Source organism: Styela clava, chromosome 6, assembly GCF_964204865.1.
Source record: "Styela clava chromosome 6, kaStyClav1.hap1.2, whole genome shotgun sequence".
NCBI classification, from domain to species: domain Eukaryota; kingdom Metazoa; phylum Chordata; class Ascidiacea; order Stolidobranchia; family Styelidae; genus Styela; species Styela clava.
In genome coordinates, this window is record NC_135255.1 from 9,231,109 (window position 1) to 9,250,102 (window position 18,994).

General features: G+C 34.3%; 3 protein-coding genes across 4 annotated transcripts; 2 read left to right on the forward strand and 1 right to left on the reverse strand.

Annotated features, from left to right (window-relative positions):
* The first annotated feature begins 596 nt into the window (after positions 1-596).
* On the forward strand, positions 597-5,714 carry LOC120331766 (uncharacterized). Its single transcript, XM_039398912.2, has 6 exons — positions 597-728; positions 1,412-1,470; positions 1,980-1,998; positions 2,552-2,602; positions 2,985-3,205; positions 3,987-5,714. Exons 1-6 carry the CDS (start codon positions 662-664, stop codon positions 4,179-4,181), a joined length of 612 nt encoding a protein of 203 aa, XP_039254846.2. The 5' UTR covers positions 597-661; the 3' UTR covers positions 4,182-5,714.
* Positions 5,715-6,211: 497 nt separating this feature from the next.
* On the forward strand, positions 6,212-17,118 carry LOC120331704 (thioredoxin domain-containing protein 5-like). Of its 2 annotated transcripts, none has more exons than XM_039398838.2 (14): positions 6,212-6,472; positions 6,839-6,929; positions 7,421-7,479; positions 8,044-8,347; positions 9,005-9,106; positions 9,962-10,063; positions 10,655-10,852; positions 10,941-11,042; positions 11,900-12,001; positions 12,127-12,321; positions 12,843-12,944; positions 13,790-13,879; positions 14,477-14,704; positions 15,303-17,118. In XM_039398838.2, exons 1-14 carry the CDS (start codon positions 6,306-6,308, stop codon positions 15,450-15,452), a joined length of 1,992 nt encoding a protein of 663 aa, XP_039254772.2. In that variant the 5' UTR covers positions 6,212-6,305; the 3' UTR covers positions 15,453-17,118. The 2 variants fall into 2 exon arrangements, with proteins under 2 accessions (XP_039254772.2, XP_077970013.1); XM_078113887.1 differs by having other exon boundaries at positions 10,658-10,852.
* Positions 17,109-18,961, reverse strand: LOC120331760 (pre-mRNA-splicing factor syf2-like). Its single transcript, XM_039398905.2, has one exon. The coding sequence runs from the start codon at positions 18,909-18,911 to the stop codon at positions 18,189-18,191; it is 723 nt and encodes a 240-aa protein (XP_039254839.1). The 5' UTR covers positions 18,912-18,961; the 3' UTR covers positions 17,109-18,188.
* Positions 18,962-18,994: the final 33 nt, after the last annotated feature.

Below are 18,994 nucleotides of genomic sequence, written 5' to 3' on the forward strand. Positions count from 1 at the left end.
ATCTATGCAGATCAGGGTTGACATGAGCCGGACGTCTATTTTGTTGTGTACCAGGTTAGGGTTAGGCCATAATTTTATTTCAATTTTTCTTATTTAGTTCTAATACGAATTCGGGCACTAGCCAAGTGACTCCCGTAGTATTTGTACTTGAAATTATGACCTAACCTGGTACACATACTACGTTCGTACGTGCGTGTCCGCCATCTTGGTTCACATACTTCGGGAGTACCCAACAGAATGCTAATATATAAGATGTTTTACGCCTTTTTTTACTCGATAGCGTATATATCTATTTACAAAGATAGAATTTTTTTTGAAATTACGACAAAATGCAAATTACTAGACAATTATCACACAATTTAATATACTCAGTTTGTGGAGGTGTCCATCGGGTTTGAAACCAAGATATGATCCTGGACCTATATGAAATAAAGTTCAAAGCAATAACCACAATGGTGTTCATGAAGATGCTGTTTTTTTCTGGACCAATAGTGTTTGGTTTCAGTTGCCCGAGATGGAAATGTATTTTAAAGAGCTATCACATTTTTATATTTTTTAATTTTACTGTATATAATTGAACAACACCATCATTGGTATTTTTCTCGTTGTTTTACAAATCTAGTCAGCTGAATTCAATATCTAACCTTGACAGTTTTAAAATATGTCTATCTTGAAAACAATCTGCCTTTTGTTCTTCGTTTGTGGAATATTTGCCGAGCAATTACCTGGTAAGGAATTCATCGTACAAAGTATATAGATATATGTAAAGTGTAATGACTTGTGAAATACCCGGACGCAATGATCTTGTGTTTCATGCGACCGCTTCGCGCAAAACAATTTCCACAAACGACATAACTAGCGTAAAATGTAAGGTACATCGTTGTCGTAATTGGATAAATTATTGCAAATTGTTTTTCCGCAGCTGATAGACCAATCGATTTCAAATAAGTACGCTACAAATGGATCGCTAGAAGCTCAATACTTTTTTTCGAATTTTAAATCGGTCCCAATATTTCACCCAAATTTTTTCTGTTTTATTTTACCAGAAGAAAAAAACACTTTTGCCAACGCGCTTGCCACCTACGGTCATGTTTAATGAGCATTTCAGCCTAAATGATACTGGAAGGCCTGAATGTATTAGTACCGATGCGCAACAACCAGATGGTATGCATGTCCATTTTTTTAAGCATTGCCCGCTTGTTTCATATTAAATAGATTTTGCGTATACATTGAATAGAAATTTGATGAAATAATATTACAAGCTGTTATCATTCGAAACATCAATTCGATTATCAATTCGATTTAAAAAATCCAACTTGTTATCATAAAATGCTATCTCTATGTATATAGAAAGCTATGAAACACGTCAGAAAATAATGATGTCACTTTTCTTTTAATATTTTATATATAGATGGAGTCTGTGTTACCAAGATTGTGAAAGGTAAATTCGTCTCTACTGGAGATTGCCAGGTAAAATATGAATATAAATGTTTTTTCATGCTCTGTTTAAGACAGTCGTTCCGAACCAGTTTGCTGACAAACTACTTTTACGAACTTTAGTTACTTCTTGTGTATCGATGAATGCTTAATAAGAGCCTTCTTCTGAGTGAACCACTGACAAATATTTCAAAACTTGAAGTTACATTAACCAATGGATGTTCCCTGCTAAACTTTATTATTATTTAAGTTTGGACCGCCAAGTTGTTTGATTTATATCTATATTTTGGGGAAATAACTAAACCGGGCAAATGAAACTTTGAATCACGAAAGCGAGTGAATGTTTTACAGTCATGCTTGAATGTCTGTCTGATTAAAAAAGTGTTCGATTGTCTGATTACGAATTTTATTTGTTCTTTAACTTGTTGTTGATTCGTCGTTTTTGCGAAAGAACGAGAAAGTCTACGCTTGGGGATATCATTTGATTTATTCCCCTGTCGCACTTAAATTACGTTTATCAGAATTTCACTTATATTTTACAGAAAGATGTAGACGCATCTGGTGAGTAATAGGGTCAACTTAAAAACAACTATATCAAGATAAAATGAACATTTTTTTCAATACCGAATAAACCGGAAGCGCTACCGGACAATTCAAGTTCTATTCATTCTTCACCTCTGGCCCACGAAATCATGTCTAAATATATTTATTATTCTTTAGCTTGACTGTTTATTGTTTTTTTCGGCTGAAATTAAAGATTGGTATTTTTATGAGGCATTTCCCACCCATGTGGAAGGTATAACTGATATGCAAACAGCTGCTTGGTGAAATGAAACGTTTTTGCTGTTTTACAGCCTATTCCAGGCTACAGGCATGAAATTTACACCTCATATCTTCGTCAGTTGATGTCATTATATCTGAGTCCAAAGGGTCGGATATACGGCGACAATCGCCATTTACATGACCTCTTCCGTCGTCAGAGCTTTTTAGTCCTCCCTCCCCATAAAGAAAGGATATTTGTATGATATCTTGCAACTACCACATAAAAGCCTCGAAACCTTTTTTCGGTCAAGCGTGCATAAAACAGTTCAAACTACAATTTTATTTTTTATAGAAATTGTCAGATTGATCAAGAAGAACTTTGAAAAGAAGCAACGAGTTGAAAGTATTTGAATTTTACCTACTAACCTCAAATTAAACTTTCTCAATCTTGCTTCAGCTCGTCACTACCTGTTCCTTTTTGTTAAATAAAGCAGGCGCGCTCATTCAAAGCTCAATAATGGACGATAATCCGTGATTTCGCTCTATATCTGTTTCTGATTCGATTCGTGCGCGAAAATATTCGACATTTCAGTAAACTTTTATTTAAAATCAACCTACATTCAATACACGATAATACTGGTACAGGTAGGCCTAGTCTACTCACTGTGACATATTGCATATTCGTATGACGTCGTTTTGGTCTCCGTTTCTTTATATTTGTGCAACGCCCTTTTGTTTCACCTGCGATATCAAGATTGAGTTTTGAAAGTTTGATTCTCTTCCAGGTACCTGCGACGTCACATACAATTCAAAATGTTTCCGAATGCTAGTATATTCTGTAGTGAACATCACTTTTACTGATGCCCGATCTCTATGCAAAAATTATAACTACGGCACCGTTGCCGACATTTACGACTTCAGTCATTATAACATGTTGCTATCTCGTATACGTTCGATGTATAGCGATGATTTGCCAGTTGCTGTCTGGACAGGTGTGAGATATCAGGTTAGTGTTGGGTTATAATCCACGGTCTGTAAAGTCGGAGTATCTTTTTCATAACTGGAGTCGTGTTCCCCTAAATTTCCGAATTTGAATTTGAACGTTTGCCAACGCTAAATTCTAAGCTGTAAAAGAAGATACGATTCCGACAACAGCAAATACCAAATTTTACCTTCACAGTCCAAATATATACATATATATTGAAAGGAAAATATAAAAATCAAAGTGATTTAATGACATCACTGCATTTTTATTGGAAGTGACAACAGGCTGTATTTCCGTAATTTGATATCGTGAAATTACCATTTTGCTTCCGACACGTAATTTAATTTATTATTCAAACATATTAATCGGCAATCGTAATTTATCGGCACGTAATTCTATAATTCTTCATGTCTTCAGTATTTTTTATCATTTCGTTAGTTGCGCGTATCCTTGCTTGGAGAAAATTTTCATAAAGATCCATTGAAAAACTGATTTTATTCAGAAATATACCGACACTTGTATAAATAAAACAATGAAATGTAATCAAGATGTTTAAATAATTTCATAGCAGTACAACAATGTGGGATTCGAACTCGAGCGATTTGACAACCGTGGAGTCAAAACATGGAAAATCGGTGAATAACATCTAAATCGGTAAAAAATTGCAAAATTCGACGCCCGATTCGAGGAGTTCAAAAATTCGAATCCGGAAAGCTTAAAAATACGACGTTGACCACAGCGTCAACTAACCCTCGTGTCTATTTTAAAGGCCTATAATGTTCTATATATTGTATTCTAACAGGATGGTCAATTGGTCTCAACATCTGGTGAAAATATACCCACAGCAAGCGATATATGGTATCCAGGGTATCCCTATTTAGATGCATCCCGAACAAATATAGCTTTCCTTGCGAGAGAAAATCCCAATGACGAAGCTCACGGAATTTACAACGTCGAACCATCGATGCTATATAACGGTGTCATTTGTGAAATATAAAAATTATCATATTGTAATCTTATAACTGTTCCATCTCATCTACATTGTTTGAAACGACCCAATCGACTAAACGTGATAGCAGTATCTTTGCTCAAAAACAATATGTATATATATACATATATATATTTGACATAAAAGAGAAAGGAAAGAAAGAGCAATCCCTGAGTTATGTTATTCAAATCTAAAAACAAACCAACGTTGTTTAATCAGTCAGACTTCATTATTATACATGAAACATATTATAATTCTTCTCAGTCCATTTCTGTTGATTAATTATGCCAGCGGTATTAATTATGCCAGCGGGCACGCGCGCGCCGCGGCGAGTTTCGGAGTGTGTCGCGAAAATTGTGTTGGACAGAATTGAATTGTGTTGAACATAACTGAAATATGATTGAATATTTTACATATTGTATTATTTATAAATGTTTTATCGTTTCGTATTTTTATTGCTGTGTATATGAATCAATAAATTTGCTTTTACCTTTCTGTGTCGTTTTCTGTTACGTGTAGCAGCCTCTATTGTTACGTAACACATAAGATAGATGCTACTTGCTTCAATTTCGTGAGTTACAGTTTATTTATCTGCTAAATCGAGTTTAGCCAACATGAGTGATTCTTTAGGGCAGGCATTCAGAGATCAATCAGCCATGGGCATGGTTACCATATCGTGCTTATTCCTAGCTTGCGTCTTATAAAGTAACATGTGCTTATTTTAAAGAAAAGTGCTTATTTTTAAAGAAAAGTGCTTATTTTTAAAGAAAAGTGCTTATTTTGTCTTAGAAACACAGATGACTGTTTCATGTCTTCATGCGTACAAGGCTACCGTGGAAAAGAGGACAATGATGCGTAATCACGCTTTCCTGCGTTATTATTGTGACGTAACAATTATCCACGTTCGACATGACCTTATGTCTCGCACTTGTTCACTCTCAGAGCGAACATTTTCTGTTTGCGGTACTACCAGGCAAACTGTGACACAGTTACAATAAATGATTCCACTTTTTAGTGATACTGTTTTCAAGGACAAACCATAATTTAGACAATGAGTAGACAAGCGTAAGCACGAGTTCCGTTTCGAATAGGAAAAGAAATTTCTTAATGTCAAACAAAGTCGAAAGGCTAATAGCTATGCTCACTGCTGTTATTGTGACCGTGATATCAACCTAGAAGCCATGGGGAAAACAGCAATTAGCGCGCCCAATACTACCACAAAACACAAGAATTTTGCAAGAAGCATTGCGGGAAACCAAAGTATGAAGACTTTGGAGATTGCGTGTGGCTGTGATTTCGTGCCTTTCCATGGCTTTTGGCGATTTCGGGGCCGCATGAAATCTTGTTCGAAGCGACTTCGAATGAAAAAACTTGAGTGGATAAAAGATCGGGAGTGCGGAAGAGACTCGTGTATGATTTCTTTCTCATTTTTATTCCGCGTTTTTGCCGTTGTTTAGTACCCCCATAGGCCATAAATAACCTTTTGATATCCATGCTTATTTTCGGCTCTGGGTTAGATGGTAACACTGGCCATAGTTGAGGTAAAAGAGTTGGTCTTTTTAGTTTAATCCTTAGGCCTACTTGTATACAAACTTGAAAAGTCATAATTTACTCATTCACGATCACAAAATTGGGATGTTAGCAGCTCTGGGATGTAAGCAGCACCCCACTTCCTCTTTCTCTCACAATCCTCTCTCGATTTCATAATATCGTGCTTGATGAAGGGTAGTGGAATACCGTAGGACCATTTGTTAGTCGTTGCGTAAAACAGTCGGCGAGCTACCGAAGCGTAGGATCGGCAGTGCGTTTGAGGACCACGTATCCAGGTATTACATACGCTACGTCGAGCGTCTTTACACGTATAATGGAAGCGTTTCTATACGCTTCTATATAAATGATCGTAGGAAAGCAGTGAGTTATCAGATGGAAAGCTATTACTTTATTAGGCAACTGTAAGGTGCTGCTGTGAATAACGCACCTTTCGAAGAGTTTTAATTTTCAGATTTTGTAGGTGCGAAATAACTGAACTTACAGTAATAAGTTTACTTTTCATATCATTGAACAGTTTAGTTGAATATTGTATAAAAATCATAGTAGTGTAGACAATCTACATCATTAGAACACTGTCAAAATATGAAGTCTTCCTTTTGTTTTGCACTTATCGTTTTGTTGTCATTGCTGCCGATAATAGTATCGGAGTCTGATTCAGAGGATGAAGAAGATCCATTTCTTTACAACGAAGTTGATTTTCAGCAAACTGTGGAATCAGAACCTCATTTCATTATGTTTTTTGCTCCATGGTACAGTATTTTTTTCATGTTTCCATTTGTAAGGTATGCTTATAGTTTTGTCTTTTATTTGTCTCATTCTGAAAATCAAATCATGGTTGTAGTGTCATTGAAATGCATCATATAGCAACACTGGGCTTTGCCAACTACAAGACTGTTTAAGTTATGATTTTGATTTGCATTGGGATTTATTGTTTAAAAATAATGATTGCCTATACAAATACATGAGACATTTGGGTATAATTAAGGTTAGGGTCATACTATATATATCCATAAATAAATCTATATTATACATATTACATACAGATTTCTGTATTCAGATATTATTGTTTTTAAGTTCCTCAAATAACTTCATTTTAAATCTATTTTGCTATTCAGGTGTGGTCACTGCAAATCTTTGAAGCCAACATGGGAAAAATTGACAGAGTTGTACAATAAAGAAAAAACAGATATCATTACAATTGCTAAGGTGAAATTTTATTTTTTTCAAATTATTCAACTCTCTTATTCATGGCAACTATACTCCTAGTATCTCACAGTCTCATGTTGTGCTATTTTTGATAGCACTGTATTTGCATAAGAACAAATGGTAAGTAAAGATTATGATAATAACTTGATCCAGATTGACAATTACAGTGAGATGTTATGTATATTACAGTTTTTTGAAAACCTCTCTGCAAAAAAAAATTTCAGAAATAGAATTACTATCGTATGAAATGGTAGATTTGATTTCACATCATTCAAAAAAAATTGTTAAGTGATTTTAATTAGTGTTATCATTGATTTGTATAAGCAGGAGTATGGATCATAAATTATTTAATATGACTTTAGAATGGAGTAAATTCTGCACACTCATACCTTGGTATGTCAAAATTAAAACTAATGAATCTCATTAACCATCTTGTGTTTCGAGTTATCAGCTTAGTTACCTAGTTTATAATACAATTTGATTTTTTTTAGGTCGATTGCACAGTTAGCACGAAACTTTGTTCTGACAATGGTGTTACCGGCTACCCCACGTAAGCAAATATTTCTTTGCTTTTATAACCTTTGCTTTAATCAATATAATTTCATTATTTAGTTTAAAGCAAATTTTAGTTTGAAATAGTTTGGTTTGGAAAATTCATAGTATAACAATAACAATGTATAATATTTATTTCTTGCTCATCTTTTATTACAGTTTTCAGTCTATAGCACAGCCATTTTACCATCAAATTTCCCATTCTTCCTAGTTTATAAGTTTATTCCACAGAGTGTTTTTCCTCTGTTCAGCATAAATTGTTTGAATATATTGGGATTTGAGATCTACAAATCGAAATAACACTATAAATACCACCGAAATGATAAACTGAGTGCTAAAAGCCCAAGAAGAGGGCCACGAGCCATAAAAGGTTGGTAACCACTGCTCTAGCAGAAAGATGTCTGATTGTGTATGCAATTTTTCAGTGCTATAACTGCATGCTACCTTTGAGTTTTGAAAAAATAATTTTTCTCTTATTTTCGATAGCACCCTGGACCCTGGTATCATTTTCATCACGTAAAGTCTCACTCTCAGAGTAAATATTATCTCTATTATTTTACAGTCTGAAAATATTCCAGCCTGACAAAGAATCGGCGAGGTACAAGGGAGCAAGGGATCTTGATGCTCTCAAAGAATTCATTGCAACTACTCTAGGCCTTGAACAGGACAAAAAAGAGGAAAAAGAAAATATTGAAGTCAACGAGGGGTTATATGAGATCACAGATGCCACATTTAATGATCACATATCTGAAGGGAATCATTTCATCAAATTTTTTGCACCTTGGTGTGGTCATTGTCAAAGGATGGAGCCGGCTTGGAAAACACTTGCAGCTAAATATAATGATGATGCTGTCAAAATTAGCAGGGTTTGTATGATTCATTATTTCTATTTTTGCAATAAATTCGTGCTTTCCTATTTGAAACATTATTATTTCCTATTTTAAATTGCTGGTAGTGTTGAAAATATAACAAAACAGGTCACTTGCTTTTTAAATGAGGTACGGATGAGCGTGGTATGACGGGAGTCGGAGCCACTACAGTAGTATTATCATTCAACATTTAATAGAAGAACAGGGCCAATAAAAAGTTGCAGGGGTGTCTAAAATAAATTGAATGTCTGATTCAAATCAAAACTTGATATATTACAATTACATTTTAGGCATTCATGATTTTAATATTACCTGAAAATAATTTTGTTTGAAAAAATGGCATTGTGTGAAATTGAAATATTGCAATAAGAACGAAAGATATTTATTTCATAAAAAAAAACTGTGGTATATAGAAAATGGATCAAATCATTGTTGAATTCAGTATTCCTGCATTACCTAATTCAAACTTATTGAATGAAAAGTTTTTTGCTAACATGCCCTAATTTAATATTTCATATTCAAAAATATTAATTTGAAATATCCACAGAATAGTAGATTCTTAATTCATTCTTGGTATAAATTTGCGTTGCATGTATAGTTGAAAGTAACAAAGCTAATTCTACAATCTAACTCGCATGAATCCCACTATTTCAGGTTGATTGCACAAAGAACCAAAAGATATGCGGATCAAAAGGTGTACGAGGATACCCTACTCTTATATGGTTTAAAAACGGAGAGGAAGTCGAAAAATACCAGGTATTCTATAGTTTAGTAATTGGAATTGTTGTGATGACATGATTTAATAATGATGAATATTTATATACCGGAACTTCCTGTAATATCTCTATACATCAATTTCTATTGTTCTTAGTCATTAAACTGAAATGAACAGGATATACGTTCATTGTGAGTTGGTTTATTTCCACATACCAGGTTCCTAGTATTTGAATGAAGCATTATATAGATGAATTATTAAGAAATTAAAAATTACTCCATTGAAGCATTATGTAGATGGATTTTTAGGAAATTGGTAATTTTTCCAAGAATCTCTTTTGGGGGCTCCCGAAGTATGCGAACCAAGATGGCGGACATCGGAATGTAATATGTGTACTAGGTAATGGGTTAGGCCATAATTTTAGGTATAAATACTACGGGAGGCTCTTGGCTAGTCTTCGAACTGATAATAGGACTAAAATAAGGAAAATTGGAAAAAAATTATCGCCTAACCCCTAACCTGTTACTCATGTTACGTTCCGATGTCGGCCATCTTGGTTCGCATACTTCGGGAGCACCCTCTTTTGTCTAAAATACCATGGCCTATATAATTTCCTAGAATCGGACTGTTCATAAATTCTTCAAGTTTTTTGAATTGCAAAGGATATTCTCTATTCATAAATAGTAATACCATAAGTAGTTTACTTGATTAAGCAATGATTACAATAAGATAAAACTCTGTTCAAATATATTGAGAACTGACCTTATAACAAACAATGGTACCACTATGAAACTTTATGGTTTGCCAATATCAGTCATTTAAGACAAGTATGAAATTGAATGCAATTAAAATTTACCAGATTACTTGGGTAATGTTGTATAATTGTCCATTTTCAGGGTGGAAGATCTCTGGAAGATTTCGAGGAATATGTTGATAAAATGACAAGTGATCAAAAGGTCGAAAAAACTGGTGAGGAGGAACAAAAAGAAGTTGTTCAAGTAAGTTGATATTTTCATTCAAGTAATTTTATTTATTTCAGACCAGTAACCATGTTATTTTTATAATGGATATAATTGAATCAACAGTCCGCATGGAGATGACTTCTTATTGTGGCATTCGCTATATAGGAAATAAGATGACAATGCAGAAATATATGAATACAATGCCATTGGCCTATACCGTGTTTGTTGAACGTGGATTGTCAATATATAATGTAATAAAACTACGGGCTGGCATTTTCCCCACAAAATTGACTATGAAACATTGGCTTCACTGTATGCAAAGGAAAAGTAGGCTATAAAAGTTACAGCTTCTAGGAGACACTTTCTTTTTCAACTACTGAAAATGTGAAAGTGATTGTTGTGGAATGTGAAAAACAATAGACTGTTCGATGTTGTTTTATTAGAATTTGAACAATGCAAAGTAATGCTCAGAAGGTGAAGAAATTAATTTACACAAATTAAAGATGGAAAAAACAATAGCTTGAAGCTGTTGAAATTCAGGATTTTTATTTTGTGTGTGAAGTTTTTTTTACATATAATGTCTGCATCTTGATTATTACATTGTTTTCTGTATTTTCCAACTTGTAGCAGAAAGAAGAAGATGCTTTGGATGTTACTGAAGGACTGTATGAATTGACTGAAGCAAACTTTGAAACTCTTACATCCCAGGGTGATTTCTTTATCAAATTTTTTGCTCCCTGGTGTGGTCATTGCAAAAGAATGGAACCAGCTTGGAAGGAACTTGCAAAGTCTTATGAAGGTCATGAAAAGGTCAAAATCGGAAGGGTGTGTTGCGTTAAATAATAAGTTCTTTGTATGGAATTAGCATTGACAGACTGTAATCTTATTCAAAATTTTGTTTGTAATTTCCTAGGTCGATTGTACAAAAAATCAAGCAGTTTGCCAATCAAAAGGTGTTCGTGGTTATCCTACTTTGAAATATTTTCGCAACGGTAAAGAGATGGATGGATCACCGGTAAGATGTATTTTATTTGGAGTTCTCTTTATAATACTAAACACTATTAGATATGAGACTTGATTTTAGTCGGTATTCCCTGTGAAATGAAAGGAAATTTGGTGAAATAATACTTACAGTGAACTCTAAAATGGTTCATTGCCTATCAATAGAACCCTTCTGTTGATAGTAATCCAAGCAAAACAAAGTCTGAATTAAATAATTAAGTCTTTTTGAAAGTCAGAAGTAGTATATAGAAACCAAAAAAGAATAGAAAAATCCTAGAGCAATTATTATTATTACCATATGATGAAAATATCCATAACGAGAAATAAAGCAGATCCAAAGTAGGCAGTTACTGTAATGCTCAAAATATGTGGCTCTTCTCAGTCGAAACTTATGTTCTATACTAAACATTTACTACCAGGGCTTGGTATTTTCGAATACTTGACAATTCAAAGTCAAATCGAATATTTATTTCGAATTGAATTTCTGATACTTGTTTGAAAGATGTCTAATTGTATGTGACTTTTTTATTGTAATTGGTCTTCCAGACACATAAATTCTTGAAACTGAATCTATCACCCAGACAGTTCACTGCGTGTAAGAAACATGTTTCATCTACAACTCACTGGGAAGAATAGACTCATGTCTTGTTATATGTCAGAAATGCAATTTAAAAATATGGATTCACAAAAAAATGAGTGACTCACCTCGAAACAAAGTGGCAGCAATTTGAAGTCTCCATCTAAACTGATTCGAATAATTTACTATTCATTTCAAAATGCCCAACCCTTTTTACTAGTTTACTAGTTTTTGTGTAAAAGTCTGATGACTTTTATTCAATTTACGAACGTCACTATTGTTCTTTTCAACAGGGTGGCCGGGACTTTGAATCTTTAAATAAGTTTACGACGGAAATGTCAGAAGCTCAACAGAAAGATGTTCAGCAGGAACAAGAGGAAGAAGTTGATGAAGAGGCGTGTATTAGAATATTTACATGAAAGGATATATGTTTATATTAAATTGTCTTTTAAAAAACAGTATCTATGTTTATATTTTTAAAATTTGTTCGAAATTTTCTTACTGTTGTCTATATTTATAGCAAAAGGAAGAAGCAGATGTTGTTACTGAAGGACTGTATGAACTGACTGAAGCAAACTTCGAAACTCTTACATCTCAGGGTGATTTCTTCATCAAATTTTTTGCTCCATGGTGTGGTCATTGCAAAAGAATGGAACCTGCTTGGAAGGAACTTGCAAAGTCATATGAAGGTCATGAAAAGATTAAAATCGGAAGGGTATGTAGAACTATACCAGATATGTATGTGAAGAATTTTTTTTTCTAATTTCAGAATGTTCACTCAATCCTGTCACACCATGCTGCAGTTTTGATACTAAAATATTTGAATTTGAATTTTTAATCACTCTTTTTTCATATTGTCTCCCATATCTCAATTTCTTATTATATTCTTTCTCGTTAATGTGAGTGTCCTCTTTCTGTGCATTTATAGAATCGCCACATGCATCAACATATATTTTATATTTAGTAAACATATCCAGATTTGCAATCCGTATTTCTAGAGATGGAGGACTGGAAAAATGAGCGTTTTGGTTGACGTAAATGAGCCTATACTTGATATAGACGTCAATTGATAACTGAAAAATTACATTTTTCAATTTAACTAAAATCAAATTTTACTATATTGTTGACAATTTTGTATCCCTGGTCAAAAAGCATTCAGATAGTATGGTGATGTCATAGAAATTCAGTATTTTGACTGAAACTGAATTTTTGTCATCACTGATTTTATTATTTTAGGTCGATTGTACCCAACATAAATCAGTTTGCCAATCAAAAGGAGTTCGTGGTTACCCAACTTTGAAATATTTTCGAAATGGTGAAGAGAAGGAAGGATCAGCAGTAAGATATGAATTATAAAAGTTTGCATGACAATATTATAAAGGAAATGAAAAATACTAATTCAAAATAGTTAAGGTATATCAACCAAAGAATATATTTTATTTGTGTGTTTATAAGGAATTTAACACATTTGCTATGAAATAGACTCTGTACAAGAAGTCGGTCACTAATGTGCGGGGGGTATGGATAGAATAAAAATCTTAAAACTGTGATTTCAACAAAATATACAGCTTGAACGAATAAAAAATTAGGCCTTTATTCAATCTGACAATAGGTGAACTACTACTACTCGTTATGCAGCTAATGTCAACATTGTTATTACAATTTTTATGTCGTAACAATGTAATATATGGAATAATATAGGGTTTTGTAGCCACAAGACCCAACTACAGCACATTCATTTGCACTGACTTCTTTGAAATTGAAATTTGAAATTGGAAGACCATACATTGTTGCGAGGAGTGGTATTTTTCTAGGATATTATGCGCAGATAAAAATATTCTGACTTATATGGTATATTGCTATTCAAGTTTGGAATCGCTGTGGATTGTACGATGAACTGATAGAAGTTATGCATCGGGTAAAAATCAGTCTATTCCAAACTCTTGCTCGCCTAACATCCCATTGCATTATCATAAACTTTTGATATAAAAGCTTCAGCTCAACAAAACCACCTTTTTCAATTCTTTAAGTTCAATTCTTTTTGGTAATGCACTCCTATTTTCATAAAACATCAGAGTTATTAGCCAGTAGGGGATGCTTATTTGTTGATAGGATTGTGTTTTTATACTCCCCCTCAGTAAGAGGACTTTTTTCTTGATATTTATTTGATCAAAAATTCCAAGGGAGGCCGAGACATTGAGTCTTTGAAAGAGTTTACCGTTAAAATGATGGCAATGGAACAACAGGAAGAGGAGGATCAGGATGAAGGAGAGGTAAGTTTTTGTGATCACTTTTCTGCTTAGTTAGAAACAGAGATGGGAAGCCACACTTATCGTAATAGATGTAACTGGATCCAGAATTGCCACAAATATTAAGGCCTCAAACTCCAGTGGCACCTTGATTCGCATCTTTTCACTTGCGTTGGTGGTATTTTAATACGGTTCTTCATAAAAATATCATCCTAATCTATTCTGTGACATAGGAATCCGCATAATAAATTTATGAAAGTTTTAATTTTTCAATGCTATACATAACTCAAACAAAGATTGAGTCCCGAAGTATGTGTTCAAGGTTAGGTTTAGACCATAATTTGATTCCAATTTTCCGTATTTTAGTTCTATTACGAGTTCCTGTGTTAGCCAAGTGAATAACACCCCCCGGCCACAGTAATCAGTCCCTTCACACAACTTGAGGTAAAGTAGGCGAACGAAATTAGTTACCTCCACCTTTGTACACATACTTCTGGAGCGCCCATTAAATTGCTTAAAGTGACATTTTAAATGGAACTATTCCAAATTATTCCTAACGAAGAATTAATTAATATCGGTTATTCAGTCTGACAAAAAAGTCTTAATTTATTTTCTGTAAAGGCGCCGCCACCGTCTGGAGCTTTGGAACTTGACAGCGACATCTTTCAAGATGTTATTGACACTGGTTTGACATTCGTAAAGTTTTATGCTCCATGGTGTGGACATTGCAAAAGACTTGCTCCGGTCTGGGATCAATTGGCAGATGAAGACTTCAGTAGTGCAGAAAGACCAATTCGTATTGTCAAAGTTGACTGCACCAAGCACACTAAAATTTGTACGGACAATGGGGTACGATATTTTTATATCTTCTAGGTGTTATAATATATATACCTAATTACCTAAGTAGGTATTTTGGTCACTATGAGATGTAAATCATTGTTTTCATTGTACACAGGCACTGTATCAGATCAATTAAACAATTAGGCCTAATCCTATGATGCGGTGGTTTAAATGGGTTGCAATCTTAAATCACCCGTTTGTTGGAAATGAAAGCATCCATGGTCTGACCTTGTTTCATGAGATGAAATTGATTTAGCGCCACCCAATGTGGCACCATCGCCGTGCTAGCGATCGGCGATGGCAAAGCGATCTTGTCACTTAGTTTTTTTGTTCCAATATAGCAGTAATGTAATGTTTAATGTTCTCGAATGGTTTCACTATGATAATTCAACTTTTGATATCTCAAAAATGCTGATCGCCCTTTGTATCTCCCTCTGTGGCCATATTGCCCACTTTGAAAATCACTGACATTACAATATTTTTCAACTTGGAACTAGTACATCTGTGTTAATTGACTAATATCCGTTGTATGTACAAAAATTTGATTGAATGTAGGGTTATCGACTTTGTAGGATATGAAATTTGAATTTTGTACTATTTTTTCAAGGTGAAAGGCTACCCTACACTGAAGCTCTTTGATGGTGGTGAGGAGAAAGAAAAGTACAGCGGTGCCCGTACTCTAGAAGCTCTGAAAGCTTTTGTTATTGAAAATGCAGCTAAGGAAGGAGATGAAGCTCAAAAGAGAGATGAGCTATAAATTCCTGTGTGAGAACGTAATGGATAAAATGAATGCTGCCAAACCGAAACCACTGAATTGTAGCTTTTCTAAATTTTTAGTTTCTATATATATACATGTATCAATAACACCACTCGTTTGAGATTTTTGTCATGGTTCAGAAGCATTATTTAGGTATTATATCTTCGTAAAACATCTATTTTTTCTCATTTGAAGTAAATCTCAGAAAAAATATGATCAAATTGATCAGATATTCAATGAAGCTTAAAAAATTTTCTTAGCCACCGATGGAGGTTTTAAACACCAGTGGGGTTGTAATTGAAAAGGACTAATACTGACATTTTGAAAATAAAGGGAATAGAAATATATATTTTCAGACTGGACAATTCTTGAATAGGGGCCGATTTCAACCCCCATTTGCTTGTACAATGCCAAATATCAACTTTTGTAACAAAATTCGCCAAATGTATTTGTGATACAAATACCCTATATGTAGTGGCAAATTGAAGTGTAAAAGACAACACAGGTGTGACCTAAAATTGCAATATGCGGGACCAATCCACGTAATCATGAAAAAAACTACTTTTAACTCTTTTTGAAATATGAACATAGAATAATGCTCTCTTAGTAAGTAATAGTTTGAAGCATTAATTAACAAGTATTTTTATTTCAATTTTTTCAAAACAATTTTCGCCCTACAATTATCAATCCAGTTATTTCATTATTGTTTGCCATAACCTTCACTGATCAAAATAGGTTTTGTTGTTTCAGCATAATGTTATAAATGCTATTGTTCCAGTTATGAAGCTATTATTTCTTTTGTTTAGTTCTGTTTAGTATATTTCTATATACATGAATAATTTTCTGTAGATACTAACTTATCTTTGTATGTTAAGACAGATAGATATTTGTTCCTCCTAACAGCATCGTACTTTGGTTTGAATAGAATATAAAATTATTTAGGACATACCTATTGAAAGCTTTGCAAATTGGTTATTTGAAAAAAAAAAAAAGTGCTATGCGAATGAAGTTTATTTTGAAAACTAGATAATATATGAAATGTCCTTGAACAGATTTTGGGGTATAGCCCAGGTATGGATTACTTTAGGGGGTGATAATTGGCTAATCCTAATTGCAACTAATTTTATCTTCACTTCAAACCAAGGTATTTATGCTGTCATTGTGAGAGTAAAAAATTTTTGTTTTTGCCATCGTCTACAACTGTTGTTTTCAACCATTTTGGTAGTACGGAACCTTGGCGAACGAACTCTCAGATCTGAATGTAAATTGCCACAAACCCTGGTTAAAAACCACCAGTCTGTTATAATCGAAATGTGCTGTGAGAACCAGAAAAACGGGGATGTTTAGGGCGAGGGGGTTATCTGCCAGATAATAGATATTCCCCCAAAACTCTACCGTGTGAAATATAATGTATCAGCATGTAGATATTGCTATGATAACATACACAATTATGAAGTATTGACCTTAAAAGCAGATCAAAATTGAGTGATAGGTGTATTTCCATTTCTTCAGAAATTTTAATTTGCTATCATCATTTTGCCTATCTGTGCAATATTTCCTTTTTTTCTGTAATTTTTGGAAAAGAACGAATTATTAAACTCCCATTCCTGGTGCTTAACTGAATTATTCCACAACGTTCAAATATAAATTCCGCTGCAATATGCAATTGTGTATTTATTAACATGATTAGAAGTGAATACGTACAACATACATCCTTAATTGGCAGTCTAAAATATATCGAGTAGACGATAGGTGTGTTTTTGCGGCCTGTGATGTACAGAGCAGGGTGTGCAACCTTTAATTAGCCCCCATAACTCGACCATCATGCTTCCTAAGTAGTATTAGGCAGGGGTGTACGATCTGCGGCCCGTGGAGAAGTGCCAATCTTGAATGGTGTGCCCGCGAAACGTTTTTAGTTTAGTTAATGTACGTGCAAGCAATTCCAATCTTTTTGTGTCGCTAAGCATGCACCAGTACCCGAGTGCCACTGTCATATTAGCAAAGCAAAATACACAGTAGTATAAAAACGTATTTCTCACTGAATTAGTTTTAAAGTCGGTGTAACAATAAATTTGAAGAGCAGCTACAGCCTACAACTACTAGAAAGGCTATCATAAATGAAGGTGCGGCCCGCAGCTTCACCCAGAAACTTGTATCTGGCCCGCCTGTAATGAAGATTACACACCCCTGGCACAACATAACACATAAGGCACAAAAATTTTAGTTATTGATCTTATGACATGCGTTGTTCGTTTCGTGCAAGCTAGCTCGCTGTTAGGGAATTGTTATAAGGCTTAGGTAATAAATAGGCAAAAAGATTGGTTGGTTTTTCCTTCTGGATCAAATTTGGCCGTGGGTTACATGCCCCTTGCTGGTATAGAGCCACATGATAATGTTGAATTCTGTTAGCGATCCCTAACACGACTTTCACTAGGTTGATATTGTCATGACAGCCAAGTGAATTAATTCAAATGAATCACAGCATTTTGAATGAATTTATAACAGGACCGAACAATTTCTCACACGACATCTAGCGAGTATAAACAATCAAATAAAAAGTAAAAATATGGTTTAAACCAAGGTGGTAAAATGCTTCTCCAGTTAAAAACCTCCGAGAATATAGAGCTTGATGCCGTGACCAAAGTCACCGCTCACCAGTACACCAATTTGTACAATCTTAGTCATGTACACCTTGCTATTGAGCCAAAGTGAATATGTCTTGATACAACATAATATTTATACAGCTGTTCCTCTTTCTAAATTCTGCTTAATTTCAGCAGTATATTTGCCGTAAAATCGTTCAGCTTTAGCATTAAATTTAGAGTTTCTTTCATTAATGTAATCCACATCTTTATCATCGTTGAAAAATCGTCTCCGATGAAAGCGTTTCGATTTCTCTTTCTGTTTTTCAAGATCTTCAACTAAACGTGTCAGAGCTTCAGGGGTGTCCTTAACCTTTCCTGGCAATATTGTATTGACATTCGCATAGAAAATGTCATCTCCAACTTGCTGTCGCTGCTTTTCGTATGCTTCCATATTAGGCTTGATTTGTCCTACTAAACGCCGATTTTGCCTTGCTGAAGCCTCCTCATAAGTCGAAAATCCCTGATCCGGATTCTTTTTTCTTCTTTTAAACTTATCAATTCTTTCTGCATCAATCGCACTGACATTAAGAAGTTTTACTCGATCGTATTCTTCACCATCTTCTTCACATTGTTTCTTTTTTTCAATTTCTGCTAATTCCCATTCAGCTTTTTTCTTTCGGTTTTCCCAGTTTACTGGAAGTTTACTTCTGCGATCTTCCTCGACTACCTCAGCTCGATTTAATTTTCTGGCTTCATTGCGACGCATTTTCAAATCTCGAAGGCGTTCCAATCTTTGCTGCTTTTTGCTTTGAGCATCCTCAATCTTTGAAACGTCTTCCTCCACATTAGTAGAGGATGTACTTGCCTCTTCCATTGAATTATATTTAGAGTTTACACATAAAGCTGAGAAAAAAAAATCAGTGATAAAAGAATTGATGATCAAAGTTGTGACATGAA